Raw genomic sequence first — 25699 nt, 5'->3', positions numbered from 1 at the left:
ACTGAGCATTATTTTGCTGAGCCCAGGAAAAATGACCACAGCCTTCCTAAACATGTATTTTCACGAGTACGGGTGGCACGTACCTATGCCTTCTTGCATACTAACAATTTCAGAGAATAATATTTTTCCTTATTTACCATCTGCTATTCTCAGAGATTAACTGAAAAGTTTTTGTTAACATATATCATTACTTTCCTGTTACTTGTTTAGCACTTTATGATTGTCAATTTTTTTATCCTCACACAGGGTTTTATAAATTTCTGTGGGTTTAAGATTCATTTTTTTTTAAATTTTATTTATTTATTTGTCAGAAAGAGAGAGAGCACAAGCAGGGGGAGCAGGAAAGGGAGAAGCAGGCTTCCGCTGAGCAAGGTGCCTAATGTGGGACTGGATCCCAGGATTCTGGGACCAGAGTCTGAGCCAAAGGCAAACGTTTAACTGATTGAGCCACTCAGGTGTCCCAATTTCTGTGTGTTTAATCTTCTGTGTTAGCTGACAGGTACAAATAACTGTTCCATTTCCATGTTTCTATGGACAGTATAGAAATACATTAAGTCACTTTCCTGGTATACCAGAGAAATATTTCTTCCATAACTCTCCTAATGTCCTATATCTTAGCATACTATAGATCATCTGTTCTCTATAGCTGGTTTTACTATCTTTCATTCATCATAGGTGATCAGCTCTTTGACCAAGAGACACCTGATTGTGAATTTTATTGTATTTATCTGAACTGGCACTCATTATACTTCTGGAATCCATGGGCTCTTACATTTAATCAGTTCTGGAGAATTCTCAGCCATTAACTCTCTGATACTGTTCCTTTTCCTTACTTTCTATTCTCTCTTTTTGGAATACAAATTAAATATGTTGCATCTGCCCCTTCATGTCTCTTTTCTTTTAAACTTTCCATTTTAAAATTTACTTTAGCACATTCCTGGAATTTTCTCAAATGTATATTCTAGGTTATTATTGATTTTTTTTCTTGAGCTATATGTAAAATGCAATTTACCCATATATTATGTATTTTATTTTAGTGAGTCTGTTTTTCATTTCTCGAAAATTTAAAATTTTAAGTCCTATTCTCTTATCTAGTAAAACATGGTGATTTTTTTTGAGTATCTATTTCTTTTGAAGTATTTCAATCTATAAAAACCTTTAATGATTTAAAAAACGTATATGATTACCTCAAAGACTTACAAGAAATAACACAAAAGAAAATGTTATGTACCAGAAAACTATAATTTTAGAGGACTATTGACTTAAATTTAAAAATTTTTTTTTATTTCTAAGGCCATAGGTCTTTCGTATGTTGTGTTACTGATTTAATTCATCACATAATGGGGGAAAATATGATATGTATAAATACTCATTTTTTTCCCATTGGGTGTTTTCGTTAATATTTGCTCTTATTTGGTTTCCTGCTGTCTTTTCCATTTTAAGGTATTTTTAATACATCATATATTTTAACATTCCCCTGTGAGAGCACATCAGATGTTACATGTTTCTCACATTGACCATTTTATGGAACTTGAGCTATTAAGCTATAATTATGGTGTCTCTCAGGATCATAACCTCTCCTCTGTATTCACAAATTTTAATACTTCTTCCTGTTACCCTCTATTCACCAGATCTCTTAATTCTTTAAAATTGACTTTCTTGAAATCCAATACTTATGTGTCACAGAACCAGATGATCCCATTTGCTTTTTTGGCAGACACCATGTAAAGCTTTGCCCATTGCAAATTTGAGCAAAAGATACTAGCACTTTCTACTTTCTAGACTACTCTGGTAGAAAAGGATGTAGAAAGACTTGAGTTCATCTGGGCTTTTTCATGAGATAATTTATGCCAGTTCTCTCATCTCAATTTATCACTATATAAGTGAATAGTGGGGACATATTCATAAGGAATAGTTGATGGTTCCAAGAAACTTTTGAGGTACAGATTGCTAGTAAAACGTAGAACTATATTATTTCATAAAATGAAAACTTAGAATATGGATAGGGAGACTTGAAGAACTGTACTAGCACAAGCTTTAGTTTCTCAACAGTGTTTTCCAGTTTCATCTTCTACCATGTATGCAGTACTTCCTTTGAAGTCATTAGCATTTAACACTTTTGAATGTAAAGTAGAAATGTTGTGCTAAGTAACTGATCAAAGATGAGAATGTATAAGGAAAAATTGAAATAGAGACCAAATGCTATTCTGTTGCCAGGTCCAACAATGGAATCTTTGTTCGCATTGGGTGGCCTTAGCATAGCCCCTGATCCTTATTTCCTTGTAGGTAATATGGGGCTGGTAATGAATTTTACTTCACATACACGGTTGTTGTGAAGAATTGTTCGATATCAAAGTCACAAAAGCTATTTCATGAACCATATGTGCAGTAATAATCCATGAGCTTAAAAAAGGAGGTCATTCAGAGATTAAGAGGAGATGCTTATGAACCTAATAGGTTCAGAAAATGGCAATTGTCAACTAGGTCAGAAATAGGAAAAATAGGAAATTAAAAATCATCCTAAAATAGGAAGGTTATTATTGGTAATAAAAGATTAAACTATCTGTAAGAACAAAAGTAATTAAAAACCAAGTAATTTGTTGAAGGGATGTGACTAATATGAAATTAAGTACATCTGGATTTCTCATTAGTTTTATGCTATCTTTTATTAATCTGAAGTTACGAATTGAAGTATGAAACTATGGCTATAAAATGTACAAATAAACACTCTCAAAATAATTAATTTTGTCATACTTGTTTGTAGTGAAGACTTACACAAATTTTTTTTATTTTTTTATTTTTTTATTAACATATAATGTATTATTAGCCCCAGGGGTGCAGGTCTGTGAATCGCCAGGTTTACACACTTCACAGCACTCACCGTAGCATATACCCTCCCCAATGTCCATAACCCCACCACCGTCTTCCTCCCCACCTCCCCCTGGCAACCCTCAGTTTGTTTTGTGAGATGAAGAGTCTCTTATGGTTTGTCTCCCTCCTGATCCCATCTTGTTTCATTTATTCTTTTCCTACCCCCAAGCCCCCCACATTGCATCTCCCCTTCCTCATATCAGGGAGATCATATGATAGTTGTCTTTCTCCGATTGACTTATTTTGCTAAGCATAATACCCTCTAGTTCCATCCACATTGTCACAGATGGCAAGATTTCATTTCTTTTGATGGCTACATAGTATTCCATTGTGTATATGTACCACATTTTCTTTATCCATTCATCTGTTGATGGACATCTAGGTTCTTTCCATAGTTTGGCTATTGCGGACATTGCTGCTATAAACATTCGAGTGCACGTGCCCCTTTGGAAGGACTTATATAAATTTAATGAAAAGAATCCTTGAAAAAAATGAAATCACTAATAATTTTTTACTTTATCTCTTAGCATACGGCGACATCAAGAAAGAAGAGCAATTCTGACTCCCATTTTAACAGATTTTTCTGTCCGAATTACTGGAGCACCTGCTATCATTTTCACCAAAATAATTTCTCCAGAAAATATGCACACTGAGGTGAGAACTTAATTTAGATTTCATTTTAGCCTATATAATGGAATAGCTTCTCTTTGTATATTAGGGATTTTTTTTTTAGCTTTATGCACAGGATGTCAAATTGCTTATTATTAATGTTATTATTGTCACCAAAGATTAATGAATACTTTTTAATACTGTTATTGCCTTTCAGGTAATTATTTAATCCTCATAACAATCGATTGACTACTTCTCTCTTTTTATTATTTTTTTAAAGATTTATTTATTTTAGAGAGGGAAAGAGCACACGTGTGTGCAAGAGGAATAAAATAAGAATTCTAATTATAATAAGTAAATACAGGGAACTTGTTGTGGGGAGAAGGTTATTTAACCCAAAAAGCAAAAGGAATATTCATTTCCAACATACTATTCTTTATAGCTGTGTTAAAATCTATCCTAAGCTGTGTAGTTTGCTTTGGGACCCATCGTAAGACTCCTTAAATCCATTCCCTTCGATGACACTAGTAAGAAGGTTCTTTGGACATTTCCAAACATTTGAACATTGTCCACATTCTCTTCCTGACAGGAGGCAGAAGTTCTGCTTATTAAGTGAAACTTGGGGTCTGGTTTTTTTCTTCTTTTTTCCCTCTCTGAATGGTTTTCCAGTGATGAATGTTGAAGTGACTCAAGTTACGCAGAACAGCATCAGTTAAATGTGGACGTCTACATGATGCAGCCAAGATTTTAGCAGCTCGAAGAAGAAGTAAAATTAATTAGTCTAGCTATCTTTGGCTTCAGCACTATTTTGTTATAAATCATTTGGAGTGTATACTTTGGAGAATACTCAAACCATACCACTTGTGATTGTCATTCCTTGCCTACAATTGGCCTGTTTACATCTGTCTGCCCAACAAGATTAGACTCTCCTCAAGAGCAGGTTGCCATTCAAAGCTAACCTTCCTCTTTGTGCTATCCCTAGCAGCTGAGTATACTGCATGTTACTTAGGAGATGCTCAGTAAATATTTGTTAGTTTGAATGAATGAACAGGATTATGCTAAAGAATTACATCATCACTTACATATGGGAATGATGTTAGTAGTTTGAGGTATAAAAAAGCCAAATGTATATGAAATGGTAAAAAAAATTGTGTTTGTGTTGTTAGTTTGTTTCCCTGCAACCAGTGCATGGCCCTGTGCACAGCAGGACCTCATAAATGTTTATTAAATTAACCCATTAAACTATGTGGAGTGGCTGTGCTCTCCGTTTCTGCTGTTCTCATTAACATATGAACTTGAGTCCCGGGAGAATTCATCAACATGGTAAAGGTCAAATAAGTAAGAATGATAAATTATCATCTAATGGGTATCATGTATCTTTATCTGTATTCAACTTTTTTGTTCCTTCAGGAGATTTTAGTGTGTGGCCATTCCTTGGAAGTGAATATAACCACAAACCTGGACTTCTTCCTAAGTGTGGCTCAAGTTCAACTCTTACATCAGTTAATAGTAGCAAATATGATTGGACTGGAACCATCAAGCAAGGCCACAGAGGTAACTATTACCTGATTTTGATTAGTCTTACTGCATCTCTCCCAACTTTACATTCATAATAGGAAAACTATACTTAAATAATTTCTGCTAATTATTCTGTATTTAATTTTATTCAAAATATGGTCATAAATTACTTTTAGATTGGTGTTCTTTATTTTTGAAATTTGTTTGGTCTCTTTTCCTGTCATGAACCTTTGCAAAATTGCTGTGGCCTAGCCTTAGAAAAGCCTCTTAAAAATATGGTTTTAGTATCCTGCTTCAATTTTTTAAAGTACAACGCAAGAAACCTGGTATAGCTTTCACTTACTCAGATACATTACAGGGCTAGGGCCTCTTTTGGAAGTGACCTTTGTGATAGTGCTATGGGAATATCTTCAATAAATAACTTCCAAAGCATTCGATTCCCATGCTCAGTGAAGAACGGACATAATCATAAAAGTTGAATGCCTGCCTAGAATTTTAATTTTGATCCGGTGTTCATTGGAAGCCTACACTGAAACCACAAAGCATGTCAGCATGAAACAAAGAAAACTGCTTATTAGATGCTTTTCAAGATATGTTTTCTTTGCTTTTTGTTTCCATACTTCTATAATGCTATCTGTACTTAGAATATATCTCCTGTAAAAACTCAAGTGAAGAAGCCATTCATCTATGAAAAAGACATTGGTTTTATTTTTGTCAAGAGTTATACAGAAGACTGAGTTCTATTTATTAAGAAGGAAAGGAAGAGGTGTTCTTTGAGAGTTCCTAGATGCTAGGCAGTGTGCCAGGCATTTTCATGTAAATTAACTCATTGTATCTTTGAGTGTGTTATCACAACCACTTTGTGAGGTTCATATGGGCATCATTATCATTTTACATATTAGGGTCTTGGGGCTCAGAGATGGTAAATGACCTGCCTGAAATCATTCATACATAGCTAAAAAATGGTGGAAGTGAAATTTTAATATTTAAGTCCTTCAAGTCAGTGCTGTTTCCATTCTATCACAGTGTGTGGATTATAACTATTACATTAATCTCTCTGTCTTCTTTATTTAAAAAAATATTTAAAAATGATAAAGCTTTTAACTTTTATAAATGATTCTCTGACAGACCATCTTTTACTGCCCATGATTTCTGTTTGCTCAGTATCTCTTTTTTTCTCTTTTGTTTTGTTTTGTTTTGGTGGGGGGGAGTGACAGGGGCGAGGGAAAGGGAGAGGGAGAATTTTAAGGAGGCTTCATGTCCAGGATGGAACCCAGTGTGGGGCTCGGTCTCAGAACCCTGAGATCATGACGGGAGCTGAAGTCAAAAGATGCTTAACCGACAAGCCATTCAGGCAGCCTTTGCTCAGTATCTTTTTTAGAAAGGCTATAGAGCTATGTCCTCTCTAAAATATCAGCATTTTTCTAATATATGTTAGATAATCCATAAGGATGTAATCATATGACCTGAAAGTAAATAGAGCACAAAATATTTCCCCATGGCATTTTCAATGAGGTTCTTGAAACAAATTGGGTTGGAAACAATATTTTATGTTCCTATATTATTTGTGCCAAGTTTGTGAATCAGTGAAATCGAATTCATCAGTGAAATCGAATTCATAGATTTCTGATGTGCTTTAGGAATTTATACAACTTAGCAAATTTGTTGTTAAGTCTTTATCTACCTACTTTTGGCAATTGGGAGTAAAGCTACTATAAACATTCATCTGCTGATGTATGTTGATACATGCAGACTTTTGTGGGGACATAACTTTTCAGCTCCTTTGGCAGACAAAAAGGAGTGTGATTGCTGGATCATATGATCAGAATATGTTTAGTTTTATAAGAAACCGCCAAACTGTCTTCCAAAGTAGCTTGTACCATTTTGCATTCCCACCAGCACTGAAGGAGGGAGTTCCTGTTGCTCCACAACCTTAGCAACGTTTGGTGTTTTCAGTGGTCTGGACCTTGGACATTCTATTAAGTGTGTAATGGTATATTTTATTGTTTTAATATGCATCTCCCTGATGATATATGAAGTGGAACATCTTTTCCTATGCATATGCTTATTTTCCATCTACATAGCTTCTTTGGTGAGGTGTCCATAAAATTCTTTGCCTCATTTTTTAATTGGGTTGTTTTCTTACTGTTGAGTTTTAAGAGTTTCTTTGTATATTTTGGATAACATCCTTTATCAGATGTGTCTTTTGCAAATAGTTTCTCCTAGTCTATGGTTTGTTTTCTAATTCCCTTGATACTATCTGTCACAGAGCAGAAGTTTTTAATTTTAATTGTTTCTTTCATGGATCATGTCTTTGGTGTTGTATCTAAAAAGGCATCACTATACCCAAGATCATCTAGGTTTTCTCTCATGTTCTCTTTTAAGTGTTATAGTGTGTGTTTTACATTTAAGTTTATGATCCATCTTGAGTTCATATTTCTGAAGGGGTTAGATCTATATCTATTTTTTTTTTTTTTTTTTTGCATGTAAACATCTAGTTGTTCCAGCACCATTTGTTGAAGAGACTGTCTCTGTTCCATTGCATTCCTTTTGCTCCTTTGTCAAAGATCATTTGACTGTATTCATGAGGATCTATTTCTGGCTTCTCTCTTGTGTTCCATTGGCCTATTTGTCCATTCTTTCACCAGTCCACACTATCTCGATTACTGTAGCTTTATAGTAAGTCTTAAGGTATGGCAGTGTTAGTCCTCCATTTTTGTTCTTCTCCATTATTATATAAGCTAGTCTGGTTCTTTTGACTCTGAAAACTTTAGAATCAGTTTGCCAATAGCCATTAAATAACTTTCTTGAATTTTGATTGGGATGTATTGAATCTATGGATCAAGTTGAGAAATGACATCTTGACAATATTGAATCTTCTTATCCATGAACATGGAATATCTCTCCACTTACTTAGTTCTTTGATTTCATTTGTCAGAGCTCCTTACATAAATCTTCTATGTATTTTGTTGGATTTTACCTAAGTATTTCATTTTTTGGTATGCTAATATAAATGCTATTGTGCTTTTAATTTCAAATTCCACTTGTTCATTGTTAGTATATAGAAATGTAATGTAATTGACTTTTGCACTTTAACCTTATATCCTGAAACCTTGCTATAATCACAGTTTTCATGTTGATTCATTCAGATTTTCTACTTGGACAGTCCTGCCATCTGTAAACAGAAACAGTTCTTCTGTCCCAATCTGTAATAATTTTATTTTCTTTCCTTGCCTTATTTTGCTAGCATGGACTTCCAGTATGTAGAAAAATAGTGGTGAGAAAGAACATCCTTGCCTTCTATCTGATCTTAGTGGGAAAGTTTCGGGTTTCTCACTGCAGGTTTTTTGTAGATAATGTTTATCAAGTTGAGGACATTTCTGTCTATTCCTAGTTTACTGAGAGCTTTTATCATGAATGGGTTTGGATTTTGTCAGATGCTTTTTATGCATCCATTCATATGATCATGTGATTTTTTTTTTCATTTTGTTTGTTGTTGTGATGGATTACATTAATTGAGTTTTAATTGTTAAACAAGCCTTGCAATACTTGGGATAAATCCCACTTAGTGTAATATGTAATTCTTTTTATACACTGTTAGATTATATTTACTGGTATTTTGTTGAAGATTTTTGTTTCTTTGTTCATGAGAGATATCAGTCTGTAGTTTCTTTTTCTTAAAATGTCTTTTTCTGGTTTTGTTATTAAGGCAATGCTGGCCCTGTAGATTGTTAGGAAATATTTCTTCTGCTTCTGTCCTCTGAAATAGATTGTAGAGAATTGGTATAATTTCTTCCTTAAATGGTGCTAGAAATCATCAGTGAACTCATCTAGGCCTGATGCTTTCTTTTTTGGAAGGTTATTAATTATTCCTTCAGTCTCTTTAATAGATATAGGCCTATATCTATTTGTGGTTGACTCTTTATCTACCTACTTTTGGCAGTTAGATCCTCTGTTTTTTCTTGTGTGAGATCCTCTGTTTCCTCTTATGTGAGTTTTATCTGATTGTTTTTCAAGAAATTGGTCCATTTTCTTGAAATGGTTATCAAATGTATGGGCCTGGAATTGTTTATAATATCCCTTTATTATCCTTTTAATTTCCATAGGATCTGTAGTGATGTCCCCTCTTTCAGGTCTGATATTAGTCATTTGATTCCTTTCTCCTTTTTTTAGTTAGCCTGTTTAAAGGCTTTTACTGATTTTTGCTCTAATTCTTATTATTTCTTTTCTTCTGCTTATTTTGGATGGTGATGATATTTCCAGACAATCTTTGACAAAGTTTTCTTTGAAAGATTAATTTTAAAAGTTATTCAAGAATGTGGTGGGTGATTTTTATTAGTAGAGGAAAGATTTACACTATAAACAAAGGGGGAGAAAGATGGAAAAGTCTTTGGAAATAGAAGTGAAAAACAGTGGAACAATCTAAGGATTATTGCGAAAGCCAAGATTTAATATTAATTTTGATTGTATGGACAACTAACACAAACTTTCAAATACATATTTAAGGAGAAGAACTTTAGGCAATAAAATGACCAGCTTGATAGTTCAGGCAAATTACCTCTCATGTTGATCAAAACTTTTCCAATGTTTTCACTCTGAAAAATGTACTCTAGATAGGTGAGGCCACTGGATCAATCAGCCTGTATTTGTATTCTTTGATTTCCATTTGTCCCTTTAGAGTGTTATGACTTTCATGATTGCTGGCTTCCAGAATTATTTCTCTTTTTTAAATTATTGTTTTCTCTATACATAATATGATAGGCCAAGAAAGAACATAAGAGAAATAAACATTTAATATTCAAAAACCCAAAGTGCATTCCATATGTACAAAGTACATGTCCTTTCATACTCCATTCTATAATTCATCTCTATGACAACAATTGGTTGTTTAACCCTAGAACAACAGGAATGTTACTTGGGTTTCTTACATCCTAGTTCTCTGCCATTTACATGAGATCAGAGTCAGGCTTCTAGATAACTTCACAGTCAAACCCAAATATACGATTCAAACTTTTCTCCAGAAATAGAGCTCCACTATTCATCCTTGATTTCTGGGTAGGGCTGTGGTGATTTACACAGTTGGTTTACAGTTTAGAGGTTTCTTTACCTCTTGCAAGATAATCTTGTTCTCGTAAAGCCCCAATTATACAAAAATGGTTATTAGTAATATAGTCATGACATTCATGTAATAATAATTAACAAGAGAGATAGTTTGGTAACATGTACCAGTAGACGTCAGGAAATTTCTGAAAGAGAATATGAATAAACAAAAAGCTAAAGAATTTTCATTTCTTTAAGTCTATTTATAGAAGAATAATGCAGGCCATTTTTATATGATAAAAGGAAACTAAAAAATCCTAAGTTTTTCTAAAGCTGTTAGTATACAGGACATTGTAAGGAATTATTCAAAAACCGAGCAAACAAGAAATCCTACCTTTCTATCATTTTATTTCAGTTGCTGTCATACAAAAAATACAGCTAGAAGAAAATTTGCATCAAATTTTTAAAGTATTAGACTACTTTAAACTGAGATGAAAGCTGAGTGTTCTATCTGAAATCTGTGAAACCATAAGCAATATAGATAAAGTACTAAAACTAGTGTGTTAACTTCAAATAGTTTATTTTTTATAATGCAGTTATTTTTATCAGTAACTAATATGATATATGTCTAACATAGTTTGCTTGGGTGTTTTTACAGTTTGCTATGGGACAATATAATATGTTGGATCTTTTTTGCTATGTACTGTGATTGAGTATGCACCCTATGGAGTAGTGTTCGAAGTTGTTTTCTTGATGGCATTATTACTATTTTATCATAGAAATAATCTTCTTTGGGGTTATTCCTCATTTAGGAAGGGAAATTCTTATTTTTCAGTCAGTGGTAAAAATTTTACAAGACATACTTGACCAACTTTAGGATTGCTAGGAATAATTAGAACTAAAAACTTAAAGTAAGAAGAGAAGAAGGGACTTTGAGTGGTTGTATAGTAACAGAAGTTTTTTGGAGTAGAACATTAGGCAAGATGAGGGAAATAGAGGCAAAAAGTATACCCTTAGAACACAGGTGAGCAGAGGTGAGGTTTGGAAGCAGGAACTAAAACCAGTATGGGAGAGGATGTTGTTGTTCTGTCTGTCTTTCTGTAGGTGTGAATGGGAAAGCCCATGTCAGAGGTTACATATTTCTGTATTAAAAAAGGAGGTGGGGATTTTGGATGATGTGCATGTGGTGACTTTCCATCGGTGTTGCTATGCTGAGTATTTGTTTCCCTTCAGAGGCACCTGGATCAACTACTTGTAACCAAGCAATAAACACAGGCACCAATAAAATATGGATTCAAGCAGAGCCTTAAATGGACAAGAGGGCCTATGAGGAAATACCCTGAATTTCTTACAATCTAGACCTGGAAAAGTTATTAAGTATTTTATTGCCTATCCTCTCCAAGAGAAGGACTTCTTAGGTACATTGAACTATCACACCTGTCACAATTTTACTTAGGCCTTGTAGATATTAAAAATCGCCTAATTGTCTCCTGATAAACAAGCTTATGCTTAGAGAGAAGTGCATCATAGTTGCTTCAGGGTACATGCTAAACATCAAGAAAACCATAAAAATCTTAATTTTCCAGCCATGCTTATGTTTATCTCATACAAATTTCTTGACCAGAAATCCAGTGAATGCATTAAGTTTTCCTAAGGCTCTCTTAAACTGTCTTTCCTGGTTGTATTCAACAGTATTCGCTGAGGGCTTTCCATATACCAGATATACTGAATACAGACTGGAAAAGGTATGAAAAATAAGTACACTATTGTTCCCACCCTGTAGGATTTCATAATCTGGTTGAGACATAAAACATAGATAAATGAATTGATAACTAAGAATTCAAAGCAGTAAATAAGAAGTGCTAAACATGCTGTATGGAAAATGAGTGTTAGAGGAGTGATTCACAACAGGAGGAGAAGACTTTAGGCCAGGCAGTCAGAGATTTAGCTTCATGGTGATGTTGGAATGGAATAGGCAGAGAAGGATGACCTATTCATTTACTTAATAAACATTGAACCTTTTCTATATATCAAACACTATAATGGATACTAGAGTGACATCATTAAACAAGAGATAAAGTTTGTGCTGCTTCCAAGTTCTAGTGTTCATATATTTTATGAGGAAGATAGGCAATGATAATAGAGCTTGATCAAGATATACAATCATATCCAGTTATATATGCACACACAATTAGTTGCATACATCAGATATATTCACTTTTCATTAGCACAAAGTTAATCATGTGGTCATACCTAGCTGCAAGGGAGGCTGAGAAATATAATTCTTCTAATACGTGACCACGTGCCATGCTTAAAATTATTTTACTATGAAAGAAGAGGATGATGAATATTGGGATACAACTGACAGTCGGGGCCACAGAGACTTCAGGATTCCCAGGTAAGCCAGATCTAGAATACTCCTCAGAAAGCAGTTTTGGCTCTCTTCAATACTTTAAACATACTGTCAACTAAAGCCTAATGTTACATACCATATGATATGGCAGAAATAACGTTGGCTTACCAATTGTTCACTGCTGCTATAGGGACAAGTGTTGTGTTTGCCCAGCATTTCTAACCCTCTTCAATCTGACAGTAGAACTTCCTTTCCTTTGGCTAAACAACATTCTCCTATATAGTTTCAATAGGGATTCCCATTACAGGGTAGACATGAAACACAGGCCTGGTCAGTCATTGTACTCCATCCCCCTATCAGTTATTGGCCCAGATATGGACACACTACTCAGACCAGGGCAGTGTTCTCTATGAATACACCGAGAAGAATAAAATCTCTTTCCCGTGGATCATTAAGTCCAGATGTTACCATACTGGAGATTTCTTTGACCATGCTGCTTTCTTCTCCTTTACCGCTATCACATGAAGAAAACCTGTATTTTTAAAAAGAGAAAGAGAAAGGAATTGAACTCATAGAAATAAGGAAACCTGAAAGATGGAGAGAAAAAGTCTTTGACATCATCTGACATCCTTTGACACAGTCCTAGCCAATGAGATATAAAGAGAACTTTATAACAGATTTCTCAGAAAGTCTTCACCTTCTTGCTTTTCCACCTTCTTGGAATCATGACAATGGAAGTGACCAGCTACTTGTGACCATGAGGCAAAACATGATGACCAAACATGAGGACAAAAACCACACACTGAGGATAGCAAAGTGAATACGTAAATCTGTATGTTTCAGTGTTCTAAGATGGAGATGATAAAGCCCAAGCGAAATGCTGAGCATACGTACAATTTGATGCTGAATAACCGCTTGCAGTATGAATTGATCAATGGATTCCTTAATTCATAGGAATTCCTATTTCTGTTCATAGAGATAGAAAAGATAGATTATGCAACATACACATCAAAAGAACTGGAAGGTATTGGTGATTAACTGTATGTTTGATGGAAACAGGTTGGGTACAAATTGTGGAAGGCTTTGAATACTGGACTGAAATGTTTGAAGTAAGCAACAGAGAGGAGTTGAAATTGATTGAACTGTACAATAACTTAAACAAATGTCCTTCTAAGCTCAGATCCATTTTAGACTGAACCTCTCAGTTTTCCTCACATGTTGGTAGTTCAAACAAATATCATAGCTACATTTTTCTCTATTCTACTATAATAAATATATTGTATTCTAATGTAGTATCAGATTATTTCAGTTAGGATTTGAAACAGCTGTATGTAGCATATATTATATAGGCTGTATATTTCACCCACTATTTCCAAGAGCTACTAGAGTTATTCTTTAAAAAAGGAAGGAAAACAATGCACACACTTAAAAATTGACTAAACAGAAGGATGAGAAGGCTGAGATTGCCCTGGGTTATGTTCACTTGGATGCAGTAATTACTGTGTTATTCCTGGCTAGCAAGTAATCATCTTATTAAGCCTACTTACAGAAGTAGTGTATATAAGGAGTAACACATGCTCATTTTCAAATCAGTGTTTTAGAGTAAATAAAATTTTTATAGCAAAATAAAAACCATATTTTTAGGGGGCAAAGAATAGAACTGCATCACTGGGGATCTGAAGGTGGGGTTCTTTGATCCACACACTCCATATCCTGAAGAAGAATGTAGACAATTATAACACTAATTGAGCATTTCTTCCTTTGCCCTCTCTCCTTCCTCCTCCTCTTAACCACTTGGTCTTAGCCACTTCCTTAGATCTCCTTTCCTTTCAGTCTCTGCTAATGACTGACTTGGACTTGGTAACCCATCCTGGGCAGGCTTGGTACCTGTTCTGACAGTCTCTTTGATAGCTAAAAAATCTCATTTACCAAAAAAAAAAAATAATAATAAATAAAAAAAAATTTAGGCATCAGAAAATATACAGTATTTAGTCCATGTTTCTTCAATATTTCTAAAGTAATGGATATTTCCACTGAAGTAAGGTTTCTACTTCCCCAGACTTTTTGCTATTATTTATTGTATTTGGCTTGCCTACAACTATCTAAAGAATAAAGGACTACATAAACCACCATATCCAATTGTCTATGAAGCATGATAAAGTTACACTGCAAAAAAATAATGTTACAGTCAAGCTGATCAGAACAGGTAAAACTCCCCAAGGTTTATCTTCATCCTCAATTAGCTCCTCTCCTCTCAAGATTGTTATTTCTTCTCGTCTGTCCTTTTATTTTGTACTAAGTTATAGGTCTTTTCTCTGACTCTGAATCCTGTCTCTTTAATACGTGCTCATTTCTCATATTTTTTTGAATTTCCAGTGCTTCCTTATTCCTCATGACCTACCAAAATGTTTGTATATAAGGAGAAACACTCTAGGAAAATAGTTCATAACTGATTCATTATTATCTTTTCTGAATAAAAATATGATAAATGAGCTAACTGTTCAAAATAACTGAGGGTCCATGGTTTGCTGGGTTTTATATATGACAGTTTGTTCTAACAAGCAAACTTCTGGGATTTCAGTCACTATTACATAAAAGAACCAACTTTTTAAAAATATTAACATCAGAGCCATGGGAATGTATATAATTCTCATCTAAGATTTCATACATTTTTAAATTGCTTATTTCTAAAACTTTGGCTCTTCATCAAAGGTTTTCTGTAGCAAATGACTAAAAATCTTCTCACAGAGTATAGAGGTATATAAAATAAACACCAAAGCCTAAACCCAATAATCTTCCTTCTACACTTTTGAAGATGCCTGGACTTTTGCAAATGTGCTATAGTTGGCTTCCCACCTTTCTTTCTAAAACTTGGCCATTTCAGTAATGCCCATTTGGAAGACACAAAAGGATACTGGGGAGATGGAAGTATTCTGTTCGTGATAGTGATGGTAATTACACAACTGTATACATTAGGTAAAGCCCAACCCACTGTACATTTTTAAGGAGTAAATTTTATTATTTATAAATTATACTCTGGTAAACCTGGCTTAAAAAAATGTGTGGCCACTCAGCTTTGGAACCCAGCTTCGGAAGACACAAAATCCACTCCCTGGCAGCAGTGATTTCCATTAATGTCAGAATGTGTGTTATACTTAGGTGGCTGCCCAGAATCTGTAACACCAGCTACCACTCATCAGATACTCACTGTGTGCCAGATGGTCTAAGTGTTTTATACAGCTTAACTCCTTTAGTCCTAACAATAACCCTCTGAATTGGGGGCTTTGTCTCAGACTGTACAGTATAGAAATGGAGTCTCAAGAGAGTCACATCATTTGCCCAAGGTTATGTAGCTAAATAAGTATCCAGGCCCAGCTACTTGAGAATGTATTGGTTAGAGGAGTTGTGAGAGGTAGCTCAGTGACCTAACTGGTATGTATGTGGGTGTTTATAGGGAGAATTAAGCAAAATCTACTTTACAGAAAATCTTAACTGTTCTTATTTAAAATTTACCTTTTATTGTAATGGTAAGCCATTGAAGGATCTAAAATAAGAGCATGACATAATCAAGTTCACATTTGGAATGGTTAGAGGTGGATTAGGCAGGGAGCTCACTGGATGCTCTAGCAGTAACACAGGTGATGAGAGCCTGAATTGAGGCACTGATTTAGGGAAGAAGGGAAGAAAACCAGTAATGGGCAATCTCGGCATTTGCTTGAAAAGGTGTATAAAAGGAGGAAAGCCCTAGGAAAGTAGGTTATAAATAATTCATTACTATCCTTTCTGAGTAAAAATATGATAAGTGAGCTGGTTCATCTCAGTGCATATGTTAATGGAAAGATAGTACCCTAGATCATTCTTTCTCTAGCTTTTCTCAATTGAATGATACAGGGCAATGAGTCTTCAGCTACGTGTTTGCTTATAGACATCAGTTAGTCCTAAATTCAGAGGCCACAGATTAGGATTCCCCTGCATTTTGTACCTTCTTGAATTCTTAACCAGCTCTGAATTTCATTTATGCCTCCAAAGAAAAATGTTGGAGCGGACCATTGTTCTTTTTAAAGACTCAAGAAATGGTTATTATTTAGTTGTTGACTGGTTTTATTTCTAAATATGGAAAAGACAATGATGTTTAAATGTCAGTGGAAAGGATTCAGTTGGAAGGCAGGTTGAGATATCCTGGGATGAGAAGGAAAAATCAATAGTGTGCCATTCCTAAAATAATGAGAAAATAATTTCCCACAAATGCAGAAGGGTTGATGTTAGGAAGAAGTACACGTCTTCTAATAGAATCAAAGGGGAGGAAGAGAGCATGATCACATGCCGTTAAGTAGATGTAAATAGATTCAAGAATTTAGTAGTAGGGAGATGAGGAGGTACCCATTTGATTCTTTTTTACTCCAGAAAGAAGATGTAAGATATCTGTTAAAGAATGATACGGGGCTCAGAGATGGAAGGCAGAAACTGTTTATTTAAACTTTTTTACCTTGTAAATATAGATTAGAATCTACGGAAAGGCATACAAATAATGGTAAAATATAAAGATTGCTAAAAATTAAGACCAGAGGAACAAAAAATACAACACAATTTCAGGCCATAAGGCCTGAACCTCAGATTTGACTCTTAACTTCCTGGCATATCAAAGAAGAGGAAATTCAGATACTAAAAAAATTTACATAAAAGTTTGCTGACTTTTAGAATGTATAGGTCTTTTAAAATACATTTCCTATTTTAGAATAGTTTTAGATTTACAGAGTTGTTAAAATACTATAGAGAGTTCTCAAATACCCTGCATCCAGTTTTCCTTGTTATTAACATCTTACATTAGTACTTACGGTGAACTAATATTAATATAATTATTAACTAAAGTCTATTTTAAAGTTTATTTTAAAGTCTGTTTTCTTTATTCAGAGTTCCTCGGTTTTCCTAAGAAAATTTTATGAATGTTCTTCTCTGTGTCAAGGTCCCATTAATGATACCATGTTACATTTATTGTTATGTCTCCTCTAGACTATGACACTTTCTCATATTTTCCTTGCTTTTGAGGACCTTAACAGTTTTGAGGAGTACTGGGTAGGTGTTTTATAGAATTTCATTTAAATTGGATTTGTCTGATGCCGGGGTGGGGCATAACAACTACATAAATCATTTTGAATTGTTCTATACAAGACAGTTTTCTATTCTTCATATAGGATATATATTATAAATAGAATAAGTGTGCCTTTCATGTTCAAAATTATATTGATATAAATAGTATCAAATACAACTGTACTTAATCCCTTATATGCCAGGCATTTTCTTAGTCCCTCAGAGCTCTAGTATCACCTACAAAATGAAAGATTAAGATTTGGCTTTCACCTCCCTTTCTAGTCTTTCACTTGTTTTCGATGACCTGAGGGAAAGCCCAAGACTGACCTCCAGTGGTAATCTGTGCTGTTCTCCAAGAAGTAAATACTTGTTTGTTGACTTGAGATAAATTTACACAACCAAATCGTTAAGAAAGAGTAACCCTTACAGCAAGTCAGTTTCTAATTTACTTATTTATTGATAGTTAATGATAAATTCAGTTTCTCTATAATATGATTAAAGAAATTTCTTTCTAGAAGTGAAAATATCCTTTTTCTGTTCTGCAGTTAGAACCGTTTGGGGAAAGATGAGTCTAAACTCTCTTCATTGTATAGATAACCTAATTCTGGATATAATCATTCCATAAATATCTTTTATGCTTTGGTGATTTCCTCCCAGTAATTTAGTAGAGGTTTTTTTACAGTCATTAATTTTAGTACTCTTAAAATATTTTCTGACATTGACTTCTCATTTTTTTCCTGAGGCTTCTCTGTCCTCATGGAACTATACTCATATAAATTCTAAGAAATTCCACCACCACCACCCCCAATAATCTCAGAAGGTATCTGTGAATCTGCAGAAGTTGGGTATATCCCTATGGGGGGAAATCCTCTACTACTGTTTTTAGCATTCTCCAAGAGTGGATCTGTGTTTTCTGGGACCTGAAATTGGTCTTTTTAAAAAAGAATACAAATTACGTATATAAAATAACCAAGACTCAGGGTCTTGTAAAATGTCCTGTGCAAGCCAAGAAGCCTTGAAGCTGAAATTTCTTACTAACTTTGTGGTAAGTCTCCCTCACACAGTCTTGGATGAAAACTGACATGACCACTGTACCAGCTTTCTACTACTGCCTTTTGTAGAAGCCTCCTGCATTCCTTGGCTCATGGTCTCCCCTTTCCATCTTCAGTGCAATGACAGGTCAGGTCCTTCACGGATGACATCTTTATGACCTCTTACCATTGCATCTCTCTCTAATCACAGTAAAGAACAGTTCTCAGCTTTTAAGGACTTGTGTGATTAGATCAGGCCCACCCAGATAATCTAACATAACCTCCCCATTTCAGGATCTGTAACCTTAATCACTTCTGCAAAATCTCTTTTGCCATATTTGGTAACATATTCAGATTCTGGGGTTTAGGATGTAGGCATCTTCAGGAGAACAGTTTTCTGCCTAACATACCACATAGGGGTATGATTTCAACCTTCTTTTCACTTGATGATCATGTCCAATGACTTAGTCTCACTGACTCAAAAAGCCAACAGTGAGCTACCAAACTCATCCAAACCCAGGCATCTTCTCCAGAGTCAACATAAGAAAAAGCCTAAATGTGTCTGTTGGGAGAAGACATGATACAGAGAAAATTGTGAGAAATTGTTTATTGTATGTCCAGTTTGAATTTGGAGGTTAGTGTTAGTGCTGTTGTAGCAGTTTGTCCCTAACTTAAAATAAAAATTTTTATGAAAATCATATTGTCCAAAACAAAAATGATTACTGGCATTGTCTTGATTTCTTATAAATCTCTTCAATGTTTGCCTTAATGGAAGACAGTATCCGTTTCTATATTCAATCTGTTATTATATGTTATTTTGATTAAAATGTAGGAAGAAAAACCAGCCTCTTACAGATAATGGAGTCAGAAGAGGGAGTATTTTAACAACCTTTAAGATAATTGTAGGTATTCTTTGTTATTACAGTAAAACTTGAGATATGGTAGTCTCCTGTTTTATCTACTTTATTGACAATATATTTTTAAGGTTTTTTTTGAGATATAATCCACATACCATAAAATTAACCAATTTTAAGTGTGCAGTTCTGTGGCTCTTAATATATTCAGAGTTGTGCAGCCATCACAATTTTAAATCATTTTTGTCACCCCAAAATGAAGCCCTATATCCCTTAACCATGATCCCCCAATTCTCCCATCCTCCCCAGCCCAGGCAACCACTAATCTACTTTCTTTATCTATGGATTTATCAATTTTGGACATTTCATATACATGGAATTGTATTATATGTGTTTTCTATGGCTAACTCCTTTTACTTCACATAATGTTGATATCCTTTTTCTTTTTATTAGATGCTTCATTTCTTTTTATTGCCAAATATTCCATTGTATAGATGTTTACCACATTTTTTAATCCATTATTCAGTTGGTGGACCTTTGGTGGGTTTCCATTTTTTGGCTGTTTATAATGTGCTGCTATAAATATTCACAAGGATGTCTTGTGTAGATATGTATTTTCATTTGTCTTGAGAATATACCTATAAGTGGAATTGCTGGATCACATGGTAACTCTATGTTTAATCGTGGCAATTTCTTAAAAGAGTAGCTACATATGAAATGTGAAGCCATAAGAATGGGCTTTTCTTGTTCTGTTATCTTACAGTTGACTTTAGTGCCTTCCATGCATGATTTTCTACCATCATTCATTTGGAAAATATTTGTTTACTTAGTTATGCAGATCTTCCAAAAGTTGACACATTTTATTACGTGACATCAAAATTCACATTTGTTGGGGCACCTGGGTGGCTCAGTGGGTTAAAGCCTCTGCCTTCGGCTCAGGTCATGGTTAAAGCCTCTGCCTTCGGCTCTGGTCATGATCTCAGGGTTCTGGGATCAAGCCCCGCATCGGGCTCTCTGCTCAGTGGGGAGCCTGCTTCCTCCTCTCTCTCTCTGCCTGCCTTTCTGCCTACTTGTGATCTGTCAAATAAATAAATAAAAATCTTTAAAAAAAAAAAAAAAAAAAGAACAATGTTCCTGGATAAACCTGGTTTGGTTTTAAGAAGAAAAAAAAAAAAATTCACATTTGTTGATATTTTGACCAGTTCCCTCATTAGAAAAGTCTAAGTACCAGGAAGTGTCAGACTCATGAGAGCAAATATAAGTTTTCTGTAATGCTAATTTTTGCTTGAAAGTTTAAATATTCAGAATTGGGTATTTCACAAACATTTTCTCTAAAATGAATTATTACTTCAAGGAAAACAATAAATAATCTTTTTTGGCAATGATAAAAACCATAGTTTTGTCACTCACTTTCAGTTAGAAAGGTGTTTTCAGGAGTCAGCTACTATCGCTAGCAACTCAGTTGCACATCTGCTTTCCCTCAAGACAGCTGTCATTCTTTGGTATGTAGCAGCAGCGCTTCAGCACTTGATGCACACTTCCCATTTCATCACACCAAAGATTAAAAAATATCCGTTCATTGGCTAGGATTTAATAAATAATTTTTACTGCTTCATCAAGAACATTTTTACATGAAACTGTTATTTAATTCATTCTGTACTAGAATTTTATGGTGAAGAACTAGCTCCTTTTGCTACTACTGCCTCGATTCTTGGTAAGGCACTCACCATTGCTATTGCATTATCAGTGCAAATGTCAACATAGCAGAAAACATGGATACGTCTTGGTATTATTACAAAATTAGTTTTGACTTTAAGGATTCTTTGATAGTGTCTCAGGGACCTTGAAGGATTTATGGACCACACTTTGAGAACTGCTGCTCAAACACCAAACTTTTTATCTCTGTTTCTCTTTATTTAAAAAAAAAAAAAGATATTTTTCAAAAATGTTAAGATTAATGAAAAGTCATAGTCATTTTAAGTCGGAACAAATAAATTTTTGTGACTTTGGAATATACTGTTGTTTTCTTTTCCTATCAGAACAACATTTAGTAAGTAAATAATCTTCACTCTCATTTTAAAATGAGATAGCATTGGAAATCAATTTTTATTTATTTGTCTAAGGTGGGCCAATGAGCTTGCTGTACATTTTAAGTTGAAACTCAAGCATTCTAATTCATAACTCCAGTACTTTAGCTTTTATAGGCTACTTTACTAGAAAACCTGTGTGAAACAATATGATGCCTTAGTAAAAGTTGGAAGCTTAGGCTTAAATTGCCTCATTTGTCTTATTGAATAATCTTCAGGTAATCATCTTTCAGGCTTCAAAGGTGATCACGTGAATACTCTTAGAAACGGATTGGGGAAAATAGGTGATGGTGGTCAAAGGGACCAGGTTCTAGTTATCAGATGAATAAGTTCTGGAGATCTCACGTACAGCATGGTGAACTATGGTTAACAATATTGTATACTTGAAAGTTGCTAGGAGAGTATATCTTAAATGTTCTCACCACGTAAAAAAATAATGATGACTGTATGAGGTGATAGATTTGGTAACTAACCTTGCTGTGGTAATCATTTCACAATGTATATGTGTATCAAATCATAATGTTGTACAGCTTAAACTTATACTGTGTTATATGTCAATTATATCTTAAGAAAGCTGGAAAAATATTTTTAGATTAGAAATTACGTATGAATTATACTGACATCCCAACATTCTCAAGCTAAATTCCTCTAAGCAGTGTTCTATGGGAAATGAATTGATTTAAACAGATTAAAGAAATATTTTAAGAATGAAATATAAGTGTGTGTTTATTCCTGGGCTCTGTATTCTGTTCCATTGATCTATGTATCTGTTTTTGTGCCAATACTATCCTGTTTTGATTACTGTAGCTTTGTAGTATATCTTGAAATCTGTAATATTTCCAGCTTTGTTCTTTCTCAAGATTGCTTTGGCTCTTTGGGGGTCTTTTGTGGTTCTATACAAATTTTAGGATCGTTCATTCTAGTTCTGTGAAAAATACTGCTGGTATTTTGATAGGGGTTGTGTTGAATCTCTAGGTTTGCTTTGGTGGTATGGACATTTTAACAATAACAATATAAATTCTTCCAATCCATAAGCATAGTATATCTTTCCATGTGTTTGTGTTATCTTCAGTTTCTTTCATCAGAATACAGGTCTTTCAGCTCCCTGGTTAAGTTTATTCCTAAGTAGTTTATTCTTTTGATGCAATTGTTAATGGGATTGTTTTCTTAGTTTCTCTTTCTGTATTCTTTGTATTAATTTTGTGTCCTGTAGTGTAGCTTTACTGAATTCATTTATTAGTTCTAGTGGGTTTTTCTTTTTGGTGGAGTCTTTATGGTTTTCTATATATGGTATCATGTCATCTGCATATAATGAAGTTTTACTTCTCTCAGATAGTGTTGTATGGTGACAGATGGTAGCTACACTTGTGGAAAGAGCATAACATAGAGAGTTCTTGAGTCCCTAAGTGGTACATATGAAATTAATGTGACATTGTATGTTAACCATACATCAATAAAAATATTTTTAATTAAAAAAATGAATGAGATGTACCTTTACTTAAAAAGCTTCTAATTGCTGCAAATATACATGACTTTTACAATAAGCTGAATGGATTAGTTATATAAAAATCTATAAGTTTTCAGGCACCTGGGTGGCTCAGAGGGTTAAGCCTCTGCCTTTGGCTCAAGTCATAATCTCAGGGTCCTGGGATCAAACCCTGCGTCTGGCTCTATGCTCAGCGGGGAGCCTGCTTCCACATCTCTCTCTGCCTGCCTCTCTGCCTGCTCGTGATCTCTGTCTGTCAAATAAATTTAAAATATATACATTTTTTAAAAATCTGTTAATTTTCTTTATAAAATATAAACATCAAATAAATTGTATATAGATAGTATATTAATTAGCTGGTTGAAATCTGATTTTTGTCAGTGCTTTATTTGTGATGTAGTTTTTGGCAGAAATGATACTATTGGGAAGACTTTCAAAGTGCAAATGTATGTGTCTTAAAATTCTCAAGAATCACATGTTATCAATAGTGATGATGATGATGACGATAGCAATGCGTAGTACGTATTAATGGCTTACCATATATGCCATGTACTATCCTGTGTTACTTACTGCCTTATCTCATTTAGTTCTCCAATAGCTATGTTGCAATAGCTAGATGCAGCTAGTACTAAGAGTAACTAAACAAAAGTCCCACAACTTTGAGTTTGATAACCTCTGGCATATATTTATTTACCTTAAAACAGCCTTTTCACTCTTAAGTAGTCTTATAAACAGTCTTCTTTGTAAGAGCAGGGATTACTTTGTGGTAGGTATTTTGCCTTTTATTTTTTAAATCAGTTCTTTAACATAATCTGACTTTAGTTTCTATTTTTAACACTAGTAAAATGAACTGGAAAGATTCCTAGCCTTTCTATAAACTTAAAAAAAATTTGTTTTCTTTCCAGAAATAATATTCTCATAAAATGGATATGATTTAATTTTTTCATAAAAAATATAGTTGTAGGAGAAATTAATGTGTAAGAATTTTAGGAGTTCATATCTGAGGACTCAAAATGGTAAAGATGGTGGTGGTGATGATAGTCATTCTTTGTATACTTATTAGCCAAGTATGATAAATACTATATGAGCATTATCTCCATTCTCTCTATAACCCCATAAAATATAGTTACTGTTTTTATTCCAGTTTTTCAAAGGGGAAACTGATTTATTTATTAGCTAGTTGTTTTTTTTTCCCCAAGACTATATAATTGGTAAGTGATGAAGCCAGGATTACAACCCAAATTATATGTCTAAAGTACTTGTGACCTTTGCCATCGGGCTAACAATCTAGGTTCCTGATGCTGGCTTTAGGGCGTTTCTTAACTTCTTCAATTTCCTCATCTATAAAATGGGAATAAGAATAGTTCTTAGCATTTCATAACTTTTTGAGGGTCACAAATGTTTTGGGTATTTAGGGACTTTGTGAGGATAAATGAGAAAGCAAAATTTCTTGCACAAAGAAGTGCTCATGGTGCTAAATGATATTACCTATAGCAATAAGAGACTGTTTCATTATTATTACTGCTATAGACATGGTCATTTACTGAGCACTTCTGTGTACAAGAATTTTGCTTGAACACTTTGTTTTCTCAATGAAGTCTCCTGTGGCATACCTCATCTCCAGCCATATGACCCTTACCACTGTGCCACAATATTAAATAACTTCTTGACTCTGCCTTCTGTCTCATTTTAGGTAGCCCAATATACAGAGCAGCCAGGAGTAATCATCCTAAAGTTTATTTAGGGTCATAGCACTCCTTTATTCAAAAACCTTCAATTCTTTCCCTTTGCCTCTTGAATTAAATAAGAACTCAGCCTAACACTCAAGGCTCTAACTTCTCTCTCTTGTTTTATCTTTTTTACGCAGAAATCTGTGTAGTTTTCATCTGGGTGAGGATACAGATGTTGGAAACACTTGAGGTCGTCAGGATTACTGAGGATCCACAATCAGCATTTAGAGTGTTTGTGGCAGGGATGCTCAGTGTCTTTCCATAAGCATAACAGCCTCAACACAAAGTCTCGCTCAAATGTTGGTTGTCAACCTGTTGTACCTCCTGATCCCTGAACATACTCCTGATTTTCATGTCATCATTCCTTTTTCCTGCTATTTATTTGACTTTTTCTACCTCTCCTCCCAAATCTAAGGCTTTTGCCATCTTATCTAGAACTTCAAGGCCAAGTTTAAATATCTCTTATACTCCCAGATCCCTCCAGTTTCTACATGAACCACTCTTATATTTTTTTAACGTTTACTTCTTAAATCTCTTTTTATACCTGTTTGCAATTATTTTTAGTGAAGGAGATATTTACTACCTTGCAGCCTTTTTTGAAGGAAGGCTCAAAGTCTGATTTAAACTTTGAATGTCCCAAAATGTATAGTACTGTCTATTACACCTTGCATTTATTTCTGAAGGATAAAGACCCAATCTTCAATTTTTTGGTAATAAACATGATCTTATTCAGCTCAGCATTGCTGGTGCCTCGGATAGTGCCAGGCCAATAATGGGTTATAAACTCATGTTTTTTAAATCAGTGTTCTCATCTTAACAGACTAAAAGTATTTTTGAGAAACATACAGCAGTATTTATTATTTGTTTGTTTAACTTGTTTACATTCTTATTCATCTGTCCATTTGCTCATCATCTGCTTCGTTCAACAAGACTGAAAATGCTGTCAGCAGCATCTCTACTTCACTCTGCACTTCAAGCAGAAGACGGCATAATTCCTTTTATGTACCAAGTGCTTAATATGTTTTATTAAAT

General features: G+C 34.3%; 1 protein-coding gene across 4 annotated transcripts in view; it reads left to right on the top strand.

The window, feature by feature from the left end:
* The window catches only part of LOC111146810 (vacuolar protein sorting 13 homolog B), a 755552-nt gene that overhangs the window by 484072 nt on the left and 245781 nt on the right, over window positions 1–25699 (top strand). For all 4 annotated transcript variants that reach the window (XM_022502501.1, XM_022502502.1, XM_022502500.1 and 1 more), the window contains 2 exons: window positions 3399–3525; window positions 4891–5034. In XM_022502501.1, the coding sequence (XP_022358209.1) occupies window positions 3399–3525; window positions 4891–5034 (271 nt within the window). The remainder of the gene's footprint in view (window positions 1–3398; window positions 3526–4890; window positions 5035–25699) is intronic.

This window comes from Enhydra lutris, unplaced genomic scaffold, assembly GCF_002288905.1.
Source record: "Enhydra lutris kenyoni isolate GAN:26980312 unplaced genomic scaffold, ASM228890v2 scaffoldscaffold14, whole genome shotgun sequence".
Classification (NCBI taxonomy): Eukaryota; Metazoa; Chordata; class Mammalia; order Carnivora; family Mustelidae; genus Enhydra; species Enhydra lutris.
The sequence above is the reverse complement of the archived record's forward strand: the minus strand, read 5'-3'. Positions and strand labels throughout refer to the sequence as shown.